We start from the raw sequence: 17,814 nt of genomic DNA, 5'->3' as shown, positions 1-17,814 counted from the left end.
CGGGGTGATTTCTCTCACTGTGTTTGCAGTGTAATCCAGCATTGTGCTAGGTTGGACAGTTTTGCTACATTGCTCGTTAAAAACTATGCTTGCAAGACTAGCTACTATGGCTGGCTAACTATGTGTTAGCAGTAAGCTCAGCGGCTATAGTATCAATCCAGTACTTTCAATTAATGAAAACAAGCAAATTAATTTACCAATTTCTACTTTGACTAATAAATAAAGCTATAATTATGGAACACATTTTAATAGTTGGCTAAATGCAAATATATATTTGTTTCGGTCATCAGTCGACCTCTGTGGATAAGTTTTAATGTATTTGGTTGGTGGCTTTTTTAAGGGGGTGTTACAGCAGAGTGACTATTGATTTATACAACTTTAAAAGCTAAATCAGGATGTGAAAGGCAGCTCAGCTGAAGGTCTTCAGAGGTCTATTTAATTCCAGTTAACACAGGCCTGTCCTTAGAACCCAGTTTACCAGCTTTCCTAAATCATGGATGTTATCCCATGTATTTTGGTTGGTTTCAAAGGTTGTGGAGCTCTGAAGACCTGTGGCCTGAGTTACATCTATCACAGACACAGACAAACTGCTACATCAGTGAACCCCTGCTGGTATTCGGTCCGATTAACAAGAATAAATCTGAAAGCTGATTGGTAGGTGTTGCAGTTTATCATCAGCTGCTACTGGGTCCCTTCTCCATCAGTTTGAGTCCAGCTCAACATGGGTGGAAAGGAAACAGGTGCACTGGTAAACATACAAACACCATCTACAGTCTGAGATTCCAGTGCTGATGCTCATCTTCCTTTCTCTGTTAAATTTCCACGTTACTGATTCAAACAGTTATTCTCTGGGACGATCATGTTGATTCAATACAATAATAACAGAAATATGTCTATATAAGAATTAGGCAGACCTCTCTTGAAACCTCACAAAGAATTTCACCATGAAGATGGCTAACATAACAGTTAAGGCTGCTACATTTCTTCATTTTCTACATCGATAAATCTTGTGCACACAGTGAGCAGTGGCTACAGAGGCCTTTGGGCTACGACATGCTCAGCGATGTTTGCTGAAGGTTTCTAGAAATGACAGAGACTGGTGTGTGAATGTTCTCTCTTTGTGGCCAAATTGAACTTTACAAAGAAGTTTTCTTCAACACAGCCACAGTTTAGAAAAACAAAACCATTTCTCACAGTAAGTAGAGCATTTAACCACAATTTTATTTACCAAGAAAACTCAAGTATGTGTGGATTAAACACTTACAGCCTTCCCTTTCTTTAGGGAAAGTTTTTGTTGCAGTGTTTCCCTAACCTTTTCACCTGTGATGCTGTGAAAGAAGACACTCTTAATGAAATACCCCTTTGCCAGTATTCCAAAGATTGTGCGTTTCTATTAGGCAGTGTCTAACAGCAATTCAGATTTTTCTTAGGCATAAATTCTGTCTGGAATTATTTCATGTTCCTGCACTTCAGGAACAGAAGTTTTTACAGAGCAGATTTCATCTGTGACATTGACTAGTAATGCTGACATCAGAGCTTTAGCATATCATCTAAAGCAGGGTTGCAACGGCTCATACACACTTTAAACTAACTGAACCCATAGAGTTGAGCACAGGGTGCTTAGGTAGTATAGAAATGGGAGTTTGGCCTTCATAGAGCCTCTCACAGGTTAAACGCAGCACCTAAGATGAGTCCGACCTTCATACAATATCAATACGGGACTCCAGTAATGCTGTTGTGACTTTCAATGGGAACATACTACAGAGAGTATTGCAGGAGATTAATCCCTGTAGCTTTGGACTATGTGTTTCATCCACATGACATTGTTTTTTAGCTGTCTGCATTCTTTTGGCCATTTAATGTCTCACTGTGAGGAACAGCTTTGAAAAAAACAAAACAAAAAAACCCAACATAAAATAAAAACAAAAAACTGCAATGGCTATAAAATGTTTTTTTGACTTTTGGAAGGTTCAGATGACCATCTTGAGATTTTGATGAAGCAATATTAACTTGACAAAAGAATTCAAAATGATGCTTTACTACAGAAAAACTGATTTTACAGCTACAGCTTGAGCTCACATATCACAGACATTACAGATTATTGTACAGTTAGTGTGTAAAACTGCTGTTAAAGCATCATGTTTTTTTCTTTCTTTGTGTCTGTACTCAGACTGAGTTGCATATTCAGCAGAAATGGAAGATAAAAAGGATTTATTTGTGCGCTGCTCAGTTTACCCAGCCATGACCAGCTTGACTGAAATGAGACTGAAAAGTATCTTTGAGAATTTTTTTTCTTATTTTCTGATAATTAAAAAGAGTGAAAAAATGATTGCAAAGCTACGACTGAGCTCGAGTCTCACAGAAAAAAGTAAGGAACCAAAGAGACAACTCTGATGGACTTGTTTGAGAAGCTGAATGCGTCCCATTGCAGTGAACGCTGTGATTGATAGATGAAAAGTTGGAGCTGTGGAAACAAGTCTCATCAGAATTATTTTCTGTAAATACTCACCCAATCTCCTTCAACCTTTAATGAATGAGCTAAAACCCCTATTGATCAGATGACTCTGGGAATGATTGTAGGGTGTCTGGCATGTAACAGTTAATTCCGAACATCTGAAACTGAGAAAGAAGACCATAACAAGAGCAAGATATTGAAACACTTGTGACAGATCAAAATCAAAGCCCAAATGTTTGAACAGTTTAACTAGCTTAAGAGTTGGAGCTTTGACTGAAATCGATTAGGAACAGTACCCATGACTGGTCAAAACAGATAGAAGATGGAAACGAGACTGGACAACGATTTGTCACAAAACAAACACCAATAATGATAAAACAAGTTAGCATTACTTGTGATTAACACATGTTTCAGCATCAAAGGTGAAGCTGAACACATATCAATCATAACAAGTCCAGATTAAAAAAAACAAGTCAGTGAGAGAGTCAAATCTGAGTTGATAAGTAAAACAATGAGACAAACAACAAAGAAAGAATGAAATCAAATCAAAACAAGTCTGAGTTAAGAGAAAATAAGACTGGCATAGTGGGTCAGGACCTCACTATCACAGGACTCAAGAACTACAGGACAATTTAGGCTGTGCAGACATGGACACGTTCATTGTTTGAGTCTTGGTTTCTTTGGTTTTGAGTTCACTCTAAAACTGTGCAAGTCTCAGCTTCAAGCCTGAGTTCAATATTAAATAAATTTGGTACCAAACACCCAACAACCATTCCAACCAAACACCAACAGTCATCTAGCAAAAAATCCAAAATCTGAGGTTGATGTTTTACTTTCTGCATCTAGAGTTTCATCAGTTTTAGCATCACTTCCCACCTGTGAGGAAATCACCTTAAATCCTCAGACCTGGAAAGTAAAATTTCATTTCTGACTACGCTGATGACATTTGTTGAGTAACAATGTAACTTAGCCAGTTGAGTTTTCAAGTGAAAGATGTGATGAGCATCACATGATGGAGGTGGTAGCAGTGCTTTAGGCGGCGGCCATAATCAGATGGCTCCAATGCCTGGGGACAGACTGGTGGAGATCTATATTGCACAGGGGTTGGAGAGATCCTCAAACACTGGCAGTTCTTCAATCCCTCGAGCAAACAGCTTGATCAACTGGCCGTGCACTCTGAGAAAACAGCAGAAGTTGTTTTTAAAGAGAAAACTTAAACCAAGTTTTGATATTTGTAAGGAAGAAGATCCCACAGGGTCGTCATACCTGACGTCAATGCCTGTGTGGGTCAGGATCTCGCCATCGCAGTTCCAGCTGCTGTAGGCGGGTGCACAGCCACAAGCTGGGTGGTCTTTGCAGATCTGGCTGAAGATCTGCCGCTTGCTATTCTCATGCAAGTCCAACTCCAGGTCCGAGTCGCTTTGGCAGTGACGTGGCATGAAACGAAAACGCCTCACTCGATGGACCTCAATGAAGGTAAGGTCAAACTGATTGAGAGAAATAAGTATTTAGTTGTGGACCAAAATGTCCAAAGAATATCAATAAAAACATGTTTTTTTGTTTTTGTTTTAATTTAGACTGGAAATATACCTGGTCATCTTTGCTGGTGTGTCGTAGGAGGTGTCTAAGGAAGTTGAAACGGGAACATTTTCGGACGAGGATGAGGTCTGTGGTGCCGTCAGCCAGGTGGGCAGCAGGCGAGAGGCCTTTAGGGCTGCGAGGACAAGCACAGCTCATGCTGGCAGCGTTTATAGCGAGGAACTTTCCTCGAATCGTCCTCCACTCGCCACTACTCTCTGGATGAAAAACAAAAGAAAACAGACAGATTTGACTTTACTTGTTACTGCTGCCAAAACAGTTTTCACTCTGTGCCAAAAGTTTGCACATTATTCATTATAAACATACAAAACAAAACAAAAAGTTCCATTCACTACATTCAGTCCAATGTTTCTCACATAATGAATTTACTGCAGGTTGCATCACTACAGTTGTGCTCAGGAGTTTACACACACTTTGGGATTAATGGTTTCTTTGAACTGTTCTTTTTCCAACCTTAAATAACTAAAAAAAAAAAAAAAGGATTAAATGCACAAGGTTAAATTTATTTGGAATTTTCTTTTGTCTACACAGGCTCAAATATATACATACACTTACTTAAATCTTTGCATCTATTATCTAAATCTATTAACTTCTTATTAGTGATTATGATTGACTACAACTGGTAGTTTCTGTCACAGCTCTCAGAACAATGGGCACTCGGTGAAGATCGAGAGGTTCAGGTTTAAAGTTTAGGCTCAGTGAATTTGCTGTGAACAAGAGCCAAAATAAACTTGGAGAACCTTGAAGTCAACTTGGACAATAACTTCTCAAAGTGTTCAGAAATAATATGTTGGTATTAGGTTTGGTATGGAATTCAATAAAAACTAGAAAAACAAAGCCAGCTGATGTCTACCAAGACTACAGAACAGCCATGGGTGGATGGACACGGTTTTATCATTTTTCAGGAAGTGTTACATATTTGTCTTTAATTCACAAATATAAATATTTTCTGAGATTTAACAAGAAAGAAACATGACAAAGCCAGACGAGGAGATTTAGGAATGGAGTAATGTTCAGTGAGTAAGACCATTAGAAACTGTTTTTGGACTGACCAGAGTCTGATGCTTCATCCATCTCATACTTCTCGCTTCTCTCTGAATTTAGCTGTCCATTGTGCTGACAAATTACACACCTGGAGATTTACAGAGAAACCAGCGTTACTTAAATGATGCAATGAACAAGGACTTTAATGAGAAGCCATTTTACATTTAACCTCAGAAGGTTATCACTTTAATTTATATGACTGCGTTTGGTTGCAACATAAACCAAACGCTTCAGCTGCAAAACTGAAAGTCAGATAGCCAAAGAGTTAATAAACTAGAATAGGATTTATAAAATGTTTTGGTTGTAACTGAGGTCACAGGTTTATGATCAGCTCTAAAATTCCAATAAATTCAAAAGAGTATTTATATATTTAAAGAAAAAAGGGAAACAAGTTGATAAATGTTTGGATCTCTCACCCAGATCGACACCTGGTCGCGTCTCGTGGCGTTCCTATGATACCTTTGGCTGGCAGGTAGGACACTGTTCCTTCGTAGTAATGATGAGTCAGGAACATCTTCAGACCTGCAGACCATTACCAAAAAAAGAAATTCTGATGAATAATGCACACGTGCAAGCAAATGAAAATGACTGGAAGGACTGTGGTAGGCTGATGTGACTGAGCGGTGACATAAAAACAACCTCTCTTTGCTAATATTTAGAGTACCGGGCCTCTCTGACAAATCAGACATCAATAAATTTCTCTGCTTTATCTGTAAAACATTATAGATAAAATTAAAGGATATTATATATTTTCCCACCTGAGAAGTCATATCTTGCAGGCCCCATCCATCTCTTCCTCTCGCTGTCTGATAGCACATCGCCATAAAAACCATATCCAAGCAGCGACACAGAGTATCGCAGGAACATGTTGTTGTGATGAACTGAGCACACATCCAGCGGCTGAGAGTCTCCTGCACACAGATATTAAAAAAAATGTTATGTTTGCCAGTTTTGAAGAAAGACAAGCAGACACGTACACTGAGAATTTAAAACAAACCAAGCTGTGGTTTGTTTTACATTTTAAAATAAGTTCAGTTAAATGTATCAAATATTCTATTAAACTGTATCAAATTCTCACTTCTAATACCAATGTTTGACATTGAAGTCTACATTAACGCTTGCTTTCTCAGCAAAATAGTTAGATATTACCCCAGGAGTGTTTGTCCTTTTTTTTTTTTTTTTTTTAAATAGTTTCCATGTTAACATTAACTTTAGACTTCAGAAAGGTTATGTTGCTGGAATGGATATTATGACCGCTGATGTCATGGAGATGATGTGACTGACCCACAATGATGTGTAGTGCAGAGGTCACGGGGTCATTTGTGCCCACAGAAGCAAAGCAGATGCAGTCTGTGGAACCTGAAACAGACAGAAGAAACAATGAGCTGAAAGAACACAAACACCATCTGCTAACAGTTTACTAGTGTAGAACATTCCAGTGAAAAGAGGACGGTCATCACCGATTCTGATTATTTTCTTAAACCTTTACAATGTGATTTTACATTGTAAAAGCACTGCTGCTCCTGTTGTGCACACACAAACACCTGCAACCATTAATTGCCCAGGTGTGCGGTTTCACTTTTGTATCTGCACAGAGGAATAATGTCCCCCAGTTGACTCTGTGTGTATTTATAAGCACAGCAGCAGAAAACACCAAGGACACAAACCAGCACAACTGAGAAATGAGGTCACAGTGACTGCCTGTATTTATACTTACATACTTATTGGCTCTCACCTGTCATTAAAAGCTAGATTACCTCTATCACTGTCCAGGTCAGCAGCTAAAACTGTCTTTCTAAATCAGGAAGAAGTCTGGCTATTTTTCACTCGGGATGTTTTATATATAGCAACAATGCTATTTATGTCTTAAAGAGGGAAGAGCTGAGAAAATCAGTTGAAGCATTGATGTGAGGCTTTCATACAAATAATAGAAGGAAATATTATTTACAGACAAAGATAGAAAACCTTCCAAACAATTTGGTCTTTCTTTTCACGCTCTGTCTTTGTAGGTGTCTATTCTACAAGTATTGTATGTACTTTTTATTTATAGCAGTTGTTTGTGATGAAGTACCAGAGTTTGTGCTGATAAGAAGATGCTCTTCATATAGGTTAAGGACAGTTTAAAAACTAGACAAGGAGAGACCAAAGTGATTTGTTAGCTGGCAAAACAGCAGACTCCAGAGAGCTGGAGGTTTCTGGAACAATACAGCAGGCGCTAGAGTCTGTTAGTTCAATAAATAATCCCTTGAGGCTTGGAAAACCTTTACATAAGTCTTTGGCGCCAAAGAAACCATGTAATGGTTCCAACCTGCTGAAGTACACCTGTGACACAGTGCTACACCTTTAGGATGAAGTCAGAGTTACCTACATTTTTGCTGTAAACCAACACAAAAAGAAAAGCAGTGATATTTCTCTGAGTTTCAGACCTGCAGGAATGATTCCGATGCGTAGGGAGCAGGGAGACAGTGCCTCCTCTGGACTGTTTGGATCTACGCCGCAGTCGATCTGTGTTCTCCAGATCAGTCCGTGGATGATCTCACTAAACATGCCGTCCCCTCCAACGCACACCACACTAAGCAAGGGTCACAGTGGAATATTAGCATCGACAATCTCTCCGTGACCTTTTCTAAAAGATCACATGTATAAATGTTGTGTGAAAAACACACAGATATTTTCTGTGGTGATTTATTTCGGGAAGCTCAGGGATTTTTTACTGTCCTACATGTACAATCAGATCTATGAGCATTTGCATAACACCACCAACAGTTGATGCAGTACTTTTAGTAAACCTGCTGAATTAAAGCTGAAAGTCTGGTTGAAAATCATCATCATGTGTAATTGTCCAAAAAGTTTATGAATCTGAATTATGTTGTGCTCGGCTTCTTTTTTATAGCATTTAAGTAATTAATCTTCACTGTACAGGGTGAATCACAAAGAATCTTCCTTTTTCAAAGTGGTTGCATTCTAACGCGTAATGTTACAAGGTGCGGGTTTGTGAGTTTCAGGTGGTTGCTGGTAGGCAGAATAACAACAGCAATGGCTGCAGTGACTCCAGGTATGCTCACAAAACTGTGGGACGAGTTTGACAATTGCTTGGACATATGCCAAGTATCTGGAGGACTACAATCTTGTTTTGTATGTAAACTATTAAAAACCCTTACTTCAAGCTTCTTTGTCCAGTCTTTTGAAATCTGATGATTGTTTTTGACACACTCTGTAGCTTATGGGTGAACTTCTATTATGGACAAACAAAACTCACCCATCAAATTTCTTCAACTCTGCCTCCATCTTCAAGTGATCTCTGGCGTGATTGGCGTACTCTGTCACTATGACAACAAACACACAGATTCTCAGTGTGTTACATGTATAATTCTGACACAGGAAGTTGGAGACTGGGTGGTGAGTGACTTGGACGTACCAATAACACTGGTGGAGATTCCAGCCTGTGTGAACAGGGGGGCAACTTTCTGCTCGTAGATCCGTTTTCCCTGACGCTTCCCACCATATGGATTTATGTAAACCAGCAGATGTTTTGGTCTGCTGGCTGTTGACACAAATAACAACAACAACAACAACAGAAACTATGTCACAAATAGTTTGTGGAAGCGGCATGAGTTATTCAGACAGTGGGTTTTTGTAAAATCATACTGTTACTGGCGAGCTGCTCTCTGATGCTGCTGACCCAGTGCTGACACACCGCCTCATCCGAACAAGTGAAGGTGACTTCAGCACACCGCCAGCGGTGCTGCCGACACCTCTCCACGTACAACACTAAAACAGATACAAGTTAAAAAAAAATACTTATTTAATAATCAGCCATCTTTGATTGCCAAGGTGCTAGAGTGCAGATCATGCAGTGTTTGGATTACCTGTGAAGGCCTGCCTGCAGTCCTTTCCCTCTCTTTCTCTGATCTTTTTCCAGCTGCCATCGTCTCTTTGTCTGCTGCCATTCTCCTCCTCTTCCTCTCTGACAGAGATGATCTCTGACACTGGGACACTGTGACAGACACCTGAACAACACACAGATGCACACAAAGCAGTTAGTGTCGCCAACCAGCAGCCAGCTCTCAAATTTCAGAGCCTTCTGGCAGCATGTGAAGGCACCACCAGGGGTATTGTTGCTTTTGGCCTTATTTTCTAGAATGAGGTCATGATGATGTGAAACAAGTCCACATATTTAGAGTGATGCAGCAAGTTTAGCAATACTCGAGTGTGACATGACCCACATATTGGCATTGTCATCTTTCGGATTCACTTCTGACTCACTTATCTGTATCTGCAGCTCACATCACAATCACTCTTCTGCTATTCTGTCTCCACATGAAGGAACCTACGGCACATTTTCATCTTCAAATGGTTTTAATCTTAATTCTGACTTCATGAATAACAAATAAGACTGAGTGAGACCTTGGCTCCATTTCAAACACTACTGTATCACTGGGCTGTGATCATTTCCACAAACGTTCAATTCATTTTCAATAATAATCATCATGAACTCCAACACAAAGCTTTGTAAAAATCCCTGTTTACTATATTTATATTTTATTTACAAAACACAAAAAAAACAGCCCCAAAATCAGCTTTTCACCATTTCAAAACAGCATTATAGCCAGAAGTAGCATATTTTTAAAAATACATTCATAAACTTTAAATATCAGGGGTGTCATCAAGATCTGTGACTTTGCCAATAACAAAAAAAAATTTTTTTGACCTGATTTAAATTCCCCCCTCAGGGTCAGCTCCTTGTGCATCTCAGGACTGATTCCATTGTTACTGACTTTTTTTATATTCACTCCGTGGAAGTCCTATTGTGACAATTTTCTATGTTTGATGAAGTTATAGGGAGCCACATCTTCATGTTGAGTGAAGACTGTGTTGGTGAATAACAATTCTGAAACCAGAGCTGGAGCTGTTAATTGGAAATACTTTATCAGGAGAAGAACCACACTCCATGCACTTCTCTGGTCATATTTCTCCTTCTGTTGGTCAACCTCTGCCAAAGCACTGAGGAGCCATTGATAATTCTTAATGAGGCTTTCCTCTAATCTAGTTTGTTGCTTTATTATTAACAAAAATCGACCTACATCACATTTAGGATTAGGGTCCTTGCCATAGAATGTCTGGTTAAGGCATGATAATTTAGAGAAAGCTGAATATTTAAAAAGAAAAAAATTCTCCTTTTTTGCCATTCATGCCATTTAAAGAAATACCCAGGTGTTAACCAAAAGTGTGTTTTAAATATCAAGGGATGATTGGTGTTTGGAAGAACTGTTACACTGCTGCTACTGTGATCACTAAATGTTTTCCCTCAAATGCCTCGGGACTTTAAAACTGAACCCCGCATCGAGAGGGGAGCAGCCATGGTGAATGGTGGTTCTCCTTCTGGTCTCATTTCTCACCCGATCCACGATCTGCTGACTTTGAGAGTGTGTGTATTATTCCACTGAAAACTAACTTTTGGAGGGTGGGCTGCAGTCACCCTCCAAAACTTTGCTCATCGGTGATGACCCATGATGAGAAAAACACGGTCAGTTTGACACAGAAGTTGATGTTAGCTTGGTAATAAATGAGAAATACGTACACACACTCCAGCAATTCAGAACAGGACTTCCATGAAGCACTGGAAGCAATCCAGAAAAGGACAAGGAGATGATGTTTAATGAGACAGTGGCTAAATTTAGTTCAGTTAAGGTTTTCCTTGTTATGAGCAGAATCACAATACTTTTTGTTTTCACCATGTACTTTTGATCTATACTATACTGCCAAAAGTATTCGATCTTCTGCCTTCACACACAATAGGATTTGAGTGACTACCCACACTTAATCCATAAGGTTTAATATATTGTTGAGCCACCCTTTGCAGCTATCACAGCTTCAACTCTTCTCATAAAAGCTTTCTGCAAATTTTATGAATGGGTTCGTGTGAATTTTTGACCATTCTTCCAGAAACAACTTTGTTATGTCAGACACTGATATCGGACGAGAAGGCCTGGCTCAGTCTCCATTCTAATTCCTCCCAAAAGACACTGCAAAAAGATCTCTGCACACTATGCACCCCAGCATCAGCTAACCCCGCTCTGTGAGTTTGTGTTGCCAGTACTTTGTAGCTGAGGTGCTGTCATTCCCAATCACTTCCAATTTGTTATAACACCACTAAAAATTGATTGTTGAATATTTAGTAGAGATGAAATTTCACGACTGGACTTATTGCATAGTTGGTATCCTATCACAGTACTATGTTGGAATTCACTGAGCTCCTGTGAGCGACCCATTCTTTCAGATGTTTCTAGAAGCACTCTGCATGCCTAGGAGCTTGATTTTATACACCTGTGGTTATGGAAGTGATTGGAACACTTGAATTTGAGGAGTTGGATGGGTGATGAATACTTTTGGAAATATAGTGTATGTCTTCATCTTACTCTAAGAAAGAAAAAGAGGAATATCAGACTATTCCTCTACATAACACTTGACCAAAGAGTGTTTTCTTGAAGCCAGGAGCATGTTTATCTCCCATATAAAGAAACTTAAGCAAACTACAGTAGGTCAGCTAAATTAGTGGAACTACAAAGCCAAACTACACATCGAACACTGACACAAGAGCTACAGGGAGGGCAACATGTTTCTGTTGGATCTGTTATTGATGAACAGACTGAACACAGCATTAAACTGACACGTTTTACTCCTAAAAATGTGGTTTATTCCAAAACATGACTTCTGACGGTAAAGGTTATATCATGAAACTGAGATTATTTAATTACTCTAATGTTAGGTTAGGAGGTTGCTTTGTTTTTATTTTTCATCATTTTGGAATAAAACCACTTATTTAAATTGGAACAACACAAACAGACCTCACACTTCAGCCATCAAACCCAGAAACATGTACTAACAGCAGAACCACTAAACCTCCACACAATGGGGTGGAGGTGGCCCACTGCATTGTGGGAACTAAATCTCCTACCTGGATCAGGTCGACGACGAAACAAAGGAACACAAAATCCTGCAGGAAAACCATACAGGTAACACTGTAATTAGCAGATAGAGAGTAAGTTAACCTAAGACAATCAGAAAAAATGTAACTTTTGTTTCAGATCAACAAGTGCCTAAATGAATGAGGATACTAAGTCACCTTTTAACTTTATAGTCTACATGTTTTTAAATCAGCCTTCCTTTCTGGCTACTACAGGTGGGGGTGAAGAAAAAAATTTTTTAATTAAGTATTTCAGTATTTTCCACGGCAACATCGCATCAATATAGGGACAATACAGAGATAAAGTTTGCATGGACTGCAAATAAAAACTGAACTTTTTAGTTACAATAAAAAACTCAGCTGCTTCTTCAGTCCACCAGATTGTGCTGTCGGCTTTTTCTTGTGAGGTAAACTGAAATGTGGGGCAAAGCTGGTATTGAAAGAAATCAGAAAATGCCATCTGTGTCTAAATCAAAAATGGACTTGAATTGAGAATTGACAGCTCCTTTCGCACCTTACCATGATGGAAGACTGATAGCCAAAGACGACAAAGCTAACATCACATGCACTTAAAGGAAAACACATCAGACACTGAAGACAATTTGAAAAAGTTACCTCCCAGTTCTTTCCACAGACACAGTCTGGATCAGAGAAGTGATGCATAAAGCTGAGGAACGTTTGAGTACAGCTGAAAGGATAGCAGCTCATCATCTCAGAGGACAACTGCTGACTGCTGTCTTACATACACAATACCTGTACACTATGTGCACGCTAGTCTACACATTTGCATTAAAAATGAATTGGAATAGACTGTAATACAAACAGTTTAGTCTGTCAGGTGCATGCAACATGACAGGTTTTAATGACACTGTCGATCAGTCTGTATGCTTCACAATGCAATACTCAGCATATTGCAAACACACAATAATCTCACAAATCATAATCAATTTTTCAGTATGTGAAGAACCCACACAAGCACTGGGAAAGAATGCAAACTCAGTGTGGAGTTTACAACTTCCTCCCGCAGTGCAAAGACATGCGTGTTAATGGCGATTCTAAAATGGCTATAGGTGTGAATGGCAAACTGTCCAGGGTGGACCCCTCCTATGGGTATAAGCTGAAGTTGGATGGATGGATGGATGGATGGATGGCATTGTATTATGGGCTCTCTGGTGAGTCAGATCTCTACATAGAGTTCCTTCAGCCTAATTTACTCAGAGCACTTAATCTATAGGTCACACATCGTCAGGTATAAAGATGCATTTACACCATATTTCATGCCTACTCATAGTTACTCATAGATTTCTTTTTCTTTTAAAATGCTGTTCTGCTGGTATGTCTTCATGTCTATGATTAGTCATATGCTGCAAACTACCTCTTTTATGGCCACGTGCTTTTAGCTACACTGGAAAAAACCCTGGGTTGACTTACTGAGTTGATAAGAAGCTACATGTGACTGCTTAGCAGGACTGCTGATTCTAAGATGAGCGAAGCCAGATAAGGAAAAGGATATCCTGGGCATGGTGAACTTGCTTTATAATACAGGCGTTAGGGGGATATTACAAGCTACAGTTATATTCTTAATATTCACTATACTGTTCACCCATTCAGTTCTTAAATTCAAATATCTCATTGTGCACACTTTGTAAATAATGCTGCACTGTATTCAGTGTTGGGGAGTAACGGAATACATGTACCGCCGTTACATATTTAAAATACAAAATATGAGTAACTGTATTCCGTTACAGTTACCGTTTAAAAAGGTGGTATTCAGAATACAGTTACTTTGTTGAAATAAATGGATTACACGGCACGGTCTTTTCCTGTTTCATATATTAGGCTATGCTCTCTCTATTTTTGGTAATTCCACACCAGAGGAAAAACAAACAAAACGCGGCTCTAATGCCTGTGTGTCAATCTCACGGCCCATGTCACCTCTATTTGTGGCCTGCAGAATGATGCGAAGAAATATTTTTTAAAAATTATTGACAAAAATTATTTAATAAGAAGGCAATAGGCAGTGTGTTACAGGCATAGCCCTAAAGAATGTAGCCTCATGGGCAGTGTAGTCCGTGCTGCAGGGAGAATGGACTGCCGTTATGCGTCTGTGAGCGCGAGGGAGGGAGAAAAAGGAGAGTGGAAAAGTACGAGTTGTCACCAACCAGAAACGGGAGCTGGAAGCATGTAAATATAATAATAACCACTGCAGCCAAAAAGAGTGCCTGACGAGCCCAGTTGTAAGTAAGCTATTAAGACTCGACTGTACACCGTGTTCGTGTTTTCCTCTGAAACAATAAGTTCCGTTGGAGCAGCCTTTCAACACCTCTCTCTGTCTCTCGCTAGCAAAGTTGACCCAGACAACAAAGTTTAGCGTTTCAACACCCCCAGCAGCAGACAGACAGAAACTAGGACACATAAAAAATTCACAACTGAAATACAAAACACATGCTGGTGTGTGTTTCAGTTTTACACACACAGCTGTTGTCACCATGACACTGGAAACAACTGAACCCTGACCAACTCGGATGAAACAGAAGAGAAGTAACCTGCTGACAAACAAACACTGTCACGCACCTCCTGCAGTAACAGTTGGGATCATTTTAACAGGCAGTGTGAGGTGAGTCATTGATGATCCACCAGAGATGTCCAACTCTTTAGTTAAAATTTTAAAGATTCAAGTTCTTTGGTGTAAAAAGCAAAGCTTGCCTCCATGCCTCAATGTGCATTTCAACCTGTTGAAAAGTTGCATTAAAACAGGAAAAAGAAACCTTTCATCACAAAGAGGTAGAAGAAGAAGAAAAAAGGATAAATAAACCTCACATGAGAAGCGCAAACAATGGCTCCCGTGGAGAAAGTTCATCGTTTTAACGCTTGATTTTACTCCTCTATAAAGCCGTAAGCATAGACTGTCTATAAAACATGAAAATAGCCACTGTAACTGACTTAATGTTCTGTTAACCATGATATAAAAATAGTGAATGAGCTTCATAAAGTGAAGGAGCTGAGAGATATTCATCCACAGACTTCTGTACAAGTATGTTATACTTCTTCCTACTCCATTTCAGACCTAATAATTGTCATTTCATGTCATTTAGACTTTATTTTATTTTATGTTCTATCTGAGCACATACGTGTGTGTATTTACATATATATTCGTATTTGTAAATGCAAGTATGTGTACTGGTGTATATATTGTTTTTTTCTGTATATGTCTGAAATAAAGATACAATACAATACAACACAACAAGAGTCTCCCCCTGCTGGCTATTAGAAAGTATTACGCTCACTTTTGAGATGTTGAAGCTATAGACATCTACACTCTGGAGATGAGTAAAAAAAAACCAAAAAAAAGTGTATAAACAAACAATAGTTATGAACATTACAGTAGTTTACTGCCCCCAAGTGGCAGTAAATGGCAAAAACATGTAGACTATCAAACTGAAACCTTAACACAGAGTACACAGGGAGGTTAACAACAAATGCAAACCACAAATTTGGCTTATTTTGATATTTTAACTCCCAAAACAAAATAAAACTCAGGATTATATTAAGATATATTGAGGTGAATGACTGTGGTAGTCTCTACTGAGGTTTTAACTGGATTCTAACAGAGACTAAAACACTTCTGTTCACCATGATCATCTCAAATGATTCATCATTAATGTGTTCATGTATTAGACAAGGTGACTGTCCACGAATAGTACATATTATCAATCTTTGTTATGTTCAATGATACAGGTTTACACTACAAAAGGTTTGTGTTAGCAGACAAATACTGTAAAACAGTCTGTCCTGACTCCATGGTATTTACATAAAGCAATGATTACATCCCTGACCGGGGCAGTGATGCATATCAGACGATTAGCAAGAGCCACCCAGCTTTACAGTTATACTGATCTGAATATGTCACTGATAATGTTAAATTAGAATTAAAGTATTAAGAAATATAAAACTATAAAACCTTTGTTTATGAAACGTTATTTTGTTTTGTTTTTTTATTTATTTGTTGTGCTCACACTGAAGGGTACATCTACATTTCAAACGACAACACAATGATCGGGTGATCGATTCGTAATATGTTACAGTCACAAATCAACAACAGAGAAGTAATTAAGTACATGAGGTTAGCCAGTAACCTTTAACACAAACTCAGTGTGACCATGTTATTCAACACACACTGGTTCATATGTAAACCAGTTAATTTGGGACTGATGGTGTGAGAGAAATGTGAGTAGGGGGCTCGCTTTCACATCTGGAGATTTTGTACTTACTTTGAGTACTCTTTTTGATACTGCTGTGGCATTTAAGTGCAGTATCCTTCTTTAAAATCTCGTAGTGGAAACTGTTAACAAGTCTCTGTATTCGATAAACTTCCTATGTAACAATCCCATAACTTTCAGATGAAAACTTATAAAAATGTTACAGATTTTACAGCAAAACATCAAGTAGCCAGTTCCATTCAAACATAGCATATGTTTTTAAGGAAGTGGACGTGTCCAAAACGGATTTAAAATAAAGTGAATGGTGCAATTGCCTTCGTCAGCTGGACACAATGGCTCACAAACAAAAGCACGTCTACTGAATAAATAAATCACTCAACCCTCTGCTACTTGAAAAACTGTGATTTTTCATTATGTTGTTTGTGGTTAAAATATTCTAAAATTATGTATGAGGTTTGGTGTGTTTGTTCGTCCCTGCAGCTTGCAGCCTCAGTGACCTCCACTGTCAGACTGGATGATGAGTGTTATATAACCGGATGTATCATATCTCATATGGTCCTACAGTCCGGATACATTGTGCTCAGAGCGGAAAGTTAACGGCATGATATCCACAGGTCCAAACACTGCTGTGTGTCCCCTTTCACGTTTTCTCTGAGTTCTTTGTTTATCACACAGGATGTCGCGGTGCGCTTAAAGGCCAACAGAGAGATATATTAAGACACATAGACAAAGGCAGACACATTAATCACGGATCTTACTGGGTCTAAACGGGTGGTACACGGGACTAGAGGTCCGTCTCTTCCAGATGAGCAGTGACCGGCTCAGGCTTACATCGTACGCGGCATTTCTGACGCGGAGCTCCGACTGCAGCAGCAGCCTACCCGGCCTCTCCATTGGCGTTTAGCCGTCTTGCTCCGTCCTTTAGCCGGATGAGGAGGCAGCAGCACTCCGAGTACGGTTACCTTTCCCCGGGCATGTTGTCTGTGAGTTTCCCTTAGAGGCCCCGAACCTCGAAAATAAGTACTTTTTTTTTAAACGACGGGGATTTCTGTTACTGTATACCCATGTAACGGACTCCAAGTCGGTACAATTTTCTGGCTGATAGCGGTTTCTCACCGGATATAGGAGGGGCTTTGTGGTGCATTCAGGTGCCTTCAGAAAACCCGATCTACGTGTTTCGTAATTCAAATATTTTGGCAATGAACCGCATTGAACTGTCCAAATTGAATATACAGTTTAGATGCTCAAAGTTAAACCGTCCTGGAAACCTTGTCTCTGTTTTGATTGTTTTTCAGGACGAAGTGCGAAACAATTAATGAAGCTGATATAAACAACTTTTTCCCCAGAATTTTGGAAAAGACGCCCACCCAAGTGTCCCTAATCCTCTTCAGTACAAAGTCCCCATTTAGAGCACTTGATGTTTTGGCCCCTCAAACCAGAAATACAAAAATTCCTCCCTGTGGTCCTCACACTTGAACTTTAAAATCCCACATACCCTTCAGACTGCGATCCCTCCCTATAACTGAATT

General features: G+C 39.2%; 1 protein-coding gene across 2 annotated transcripts; it reads right to left on the bottom strand.

The window, feature by feature from the left end:
• Nucleotides 1-2,022: 2,022 nt before the first annotated feature.
• LOC113026221 (ceramide kinase) lies at nucleotides 2,023-17,408 on the bottom strand. 2 transcript variants are annotated; one of them, XM_026174743.2, is made up of 14 exons: nucleotides 17,044-17,373; nucleotides 12,057-12,095; nucleotides 8,968-9,108; nucleotides 8,747-8,869; nucleotides 8,517-8,642; nucleotides 8,358-8,424; nucleotides 7,525-7,670; nucleotides 6,383-6,457; nucleotides 5,857-6,009; nucleotides 5,515-5,620; nucleotides 5,107-5,186; nucleotides 4,046-4,251; nucleotides 3,722-3,942; nucleotides 2,023-3,631 (listed from the first exon to the last, which is right to left on the bottom strand). In XM_026174743.2, the coding sequence occupies exons 1-14, from the start codon at nucleotides 17,177-17,179 to the stop codon at nucleotides 3,544-3,546; spliced, it is 1,707 nt and encodes a 568-aa protein (XP_026030528.1). In that variant the 5' UTR covers nucleotides 17,180-17,373; the 3' UTR covers nucleotides 2,023-3,543. The 2 variants fall into 2 exon arrangements, with proteins under 2 accessions (XP_026030528.1, XP_026030530.1); XM_026174745.2 differs by lacking the exon at nucleotides 12,057-12,095 and having other exon boundaries at nucleotides 17,044-17,408.
• Between the last annotated feature and the right edge of the window lie 406 nt (nucleotides 17,409-17,814).

Source organism: Astatotilapia calliptera, chromosome 7, assembly GCF_964374335.1.
Source record: "Astatotilapia calliptera chromosome 7, fAstCal68.1, whole genome shotgun sequence".
NCBI lineage: Eukaryota > Metazoa > Chordata > Actinopteri > Cichliformes > Cichlidae > Astatotilapia > Astatotilapia calliptera.
The sequence above is the reverse complement of the archived record's forward strand: the minus strand, read 5'-3'. Positions and strand labels throughout refer to the sequence as shown.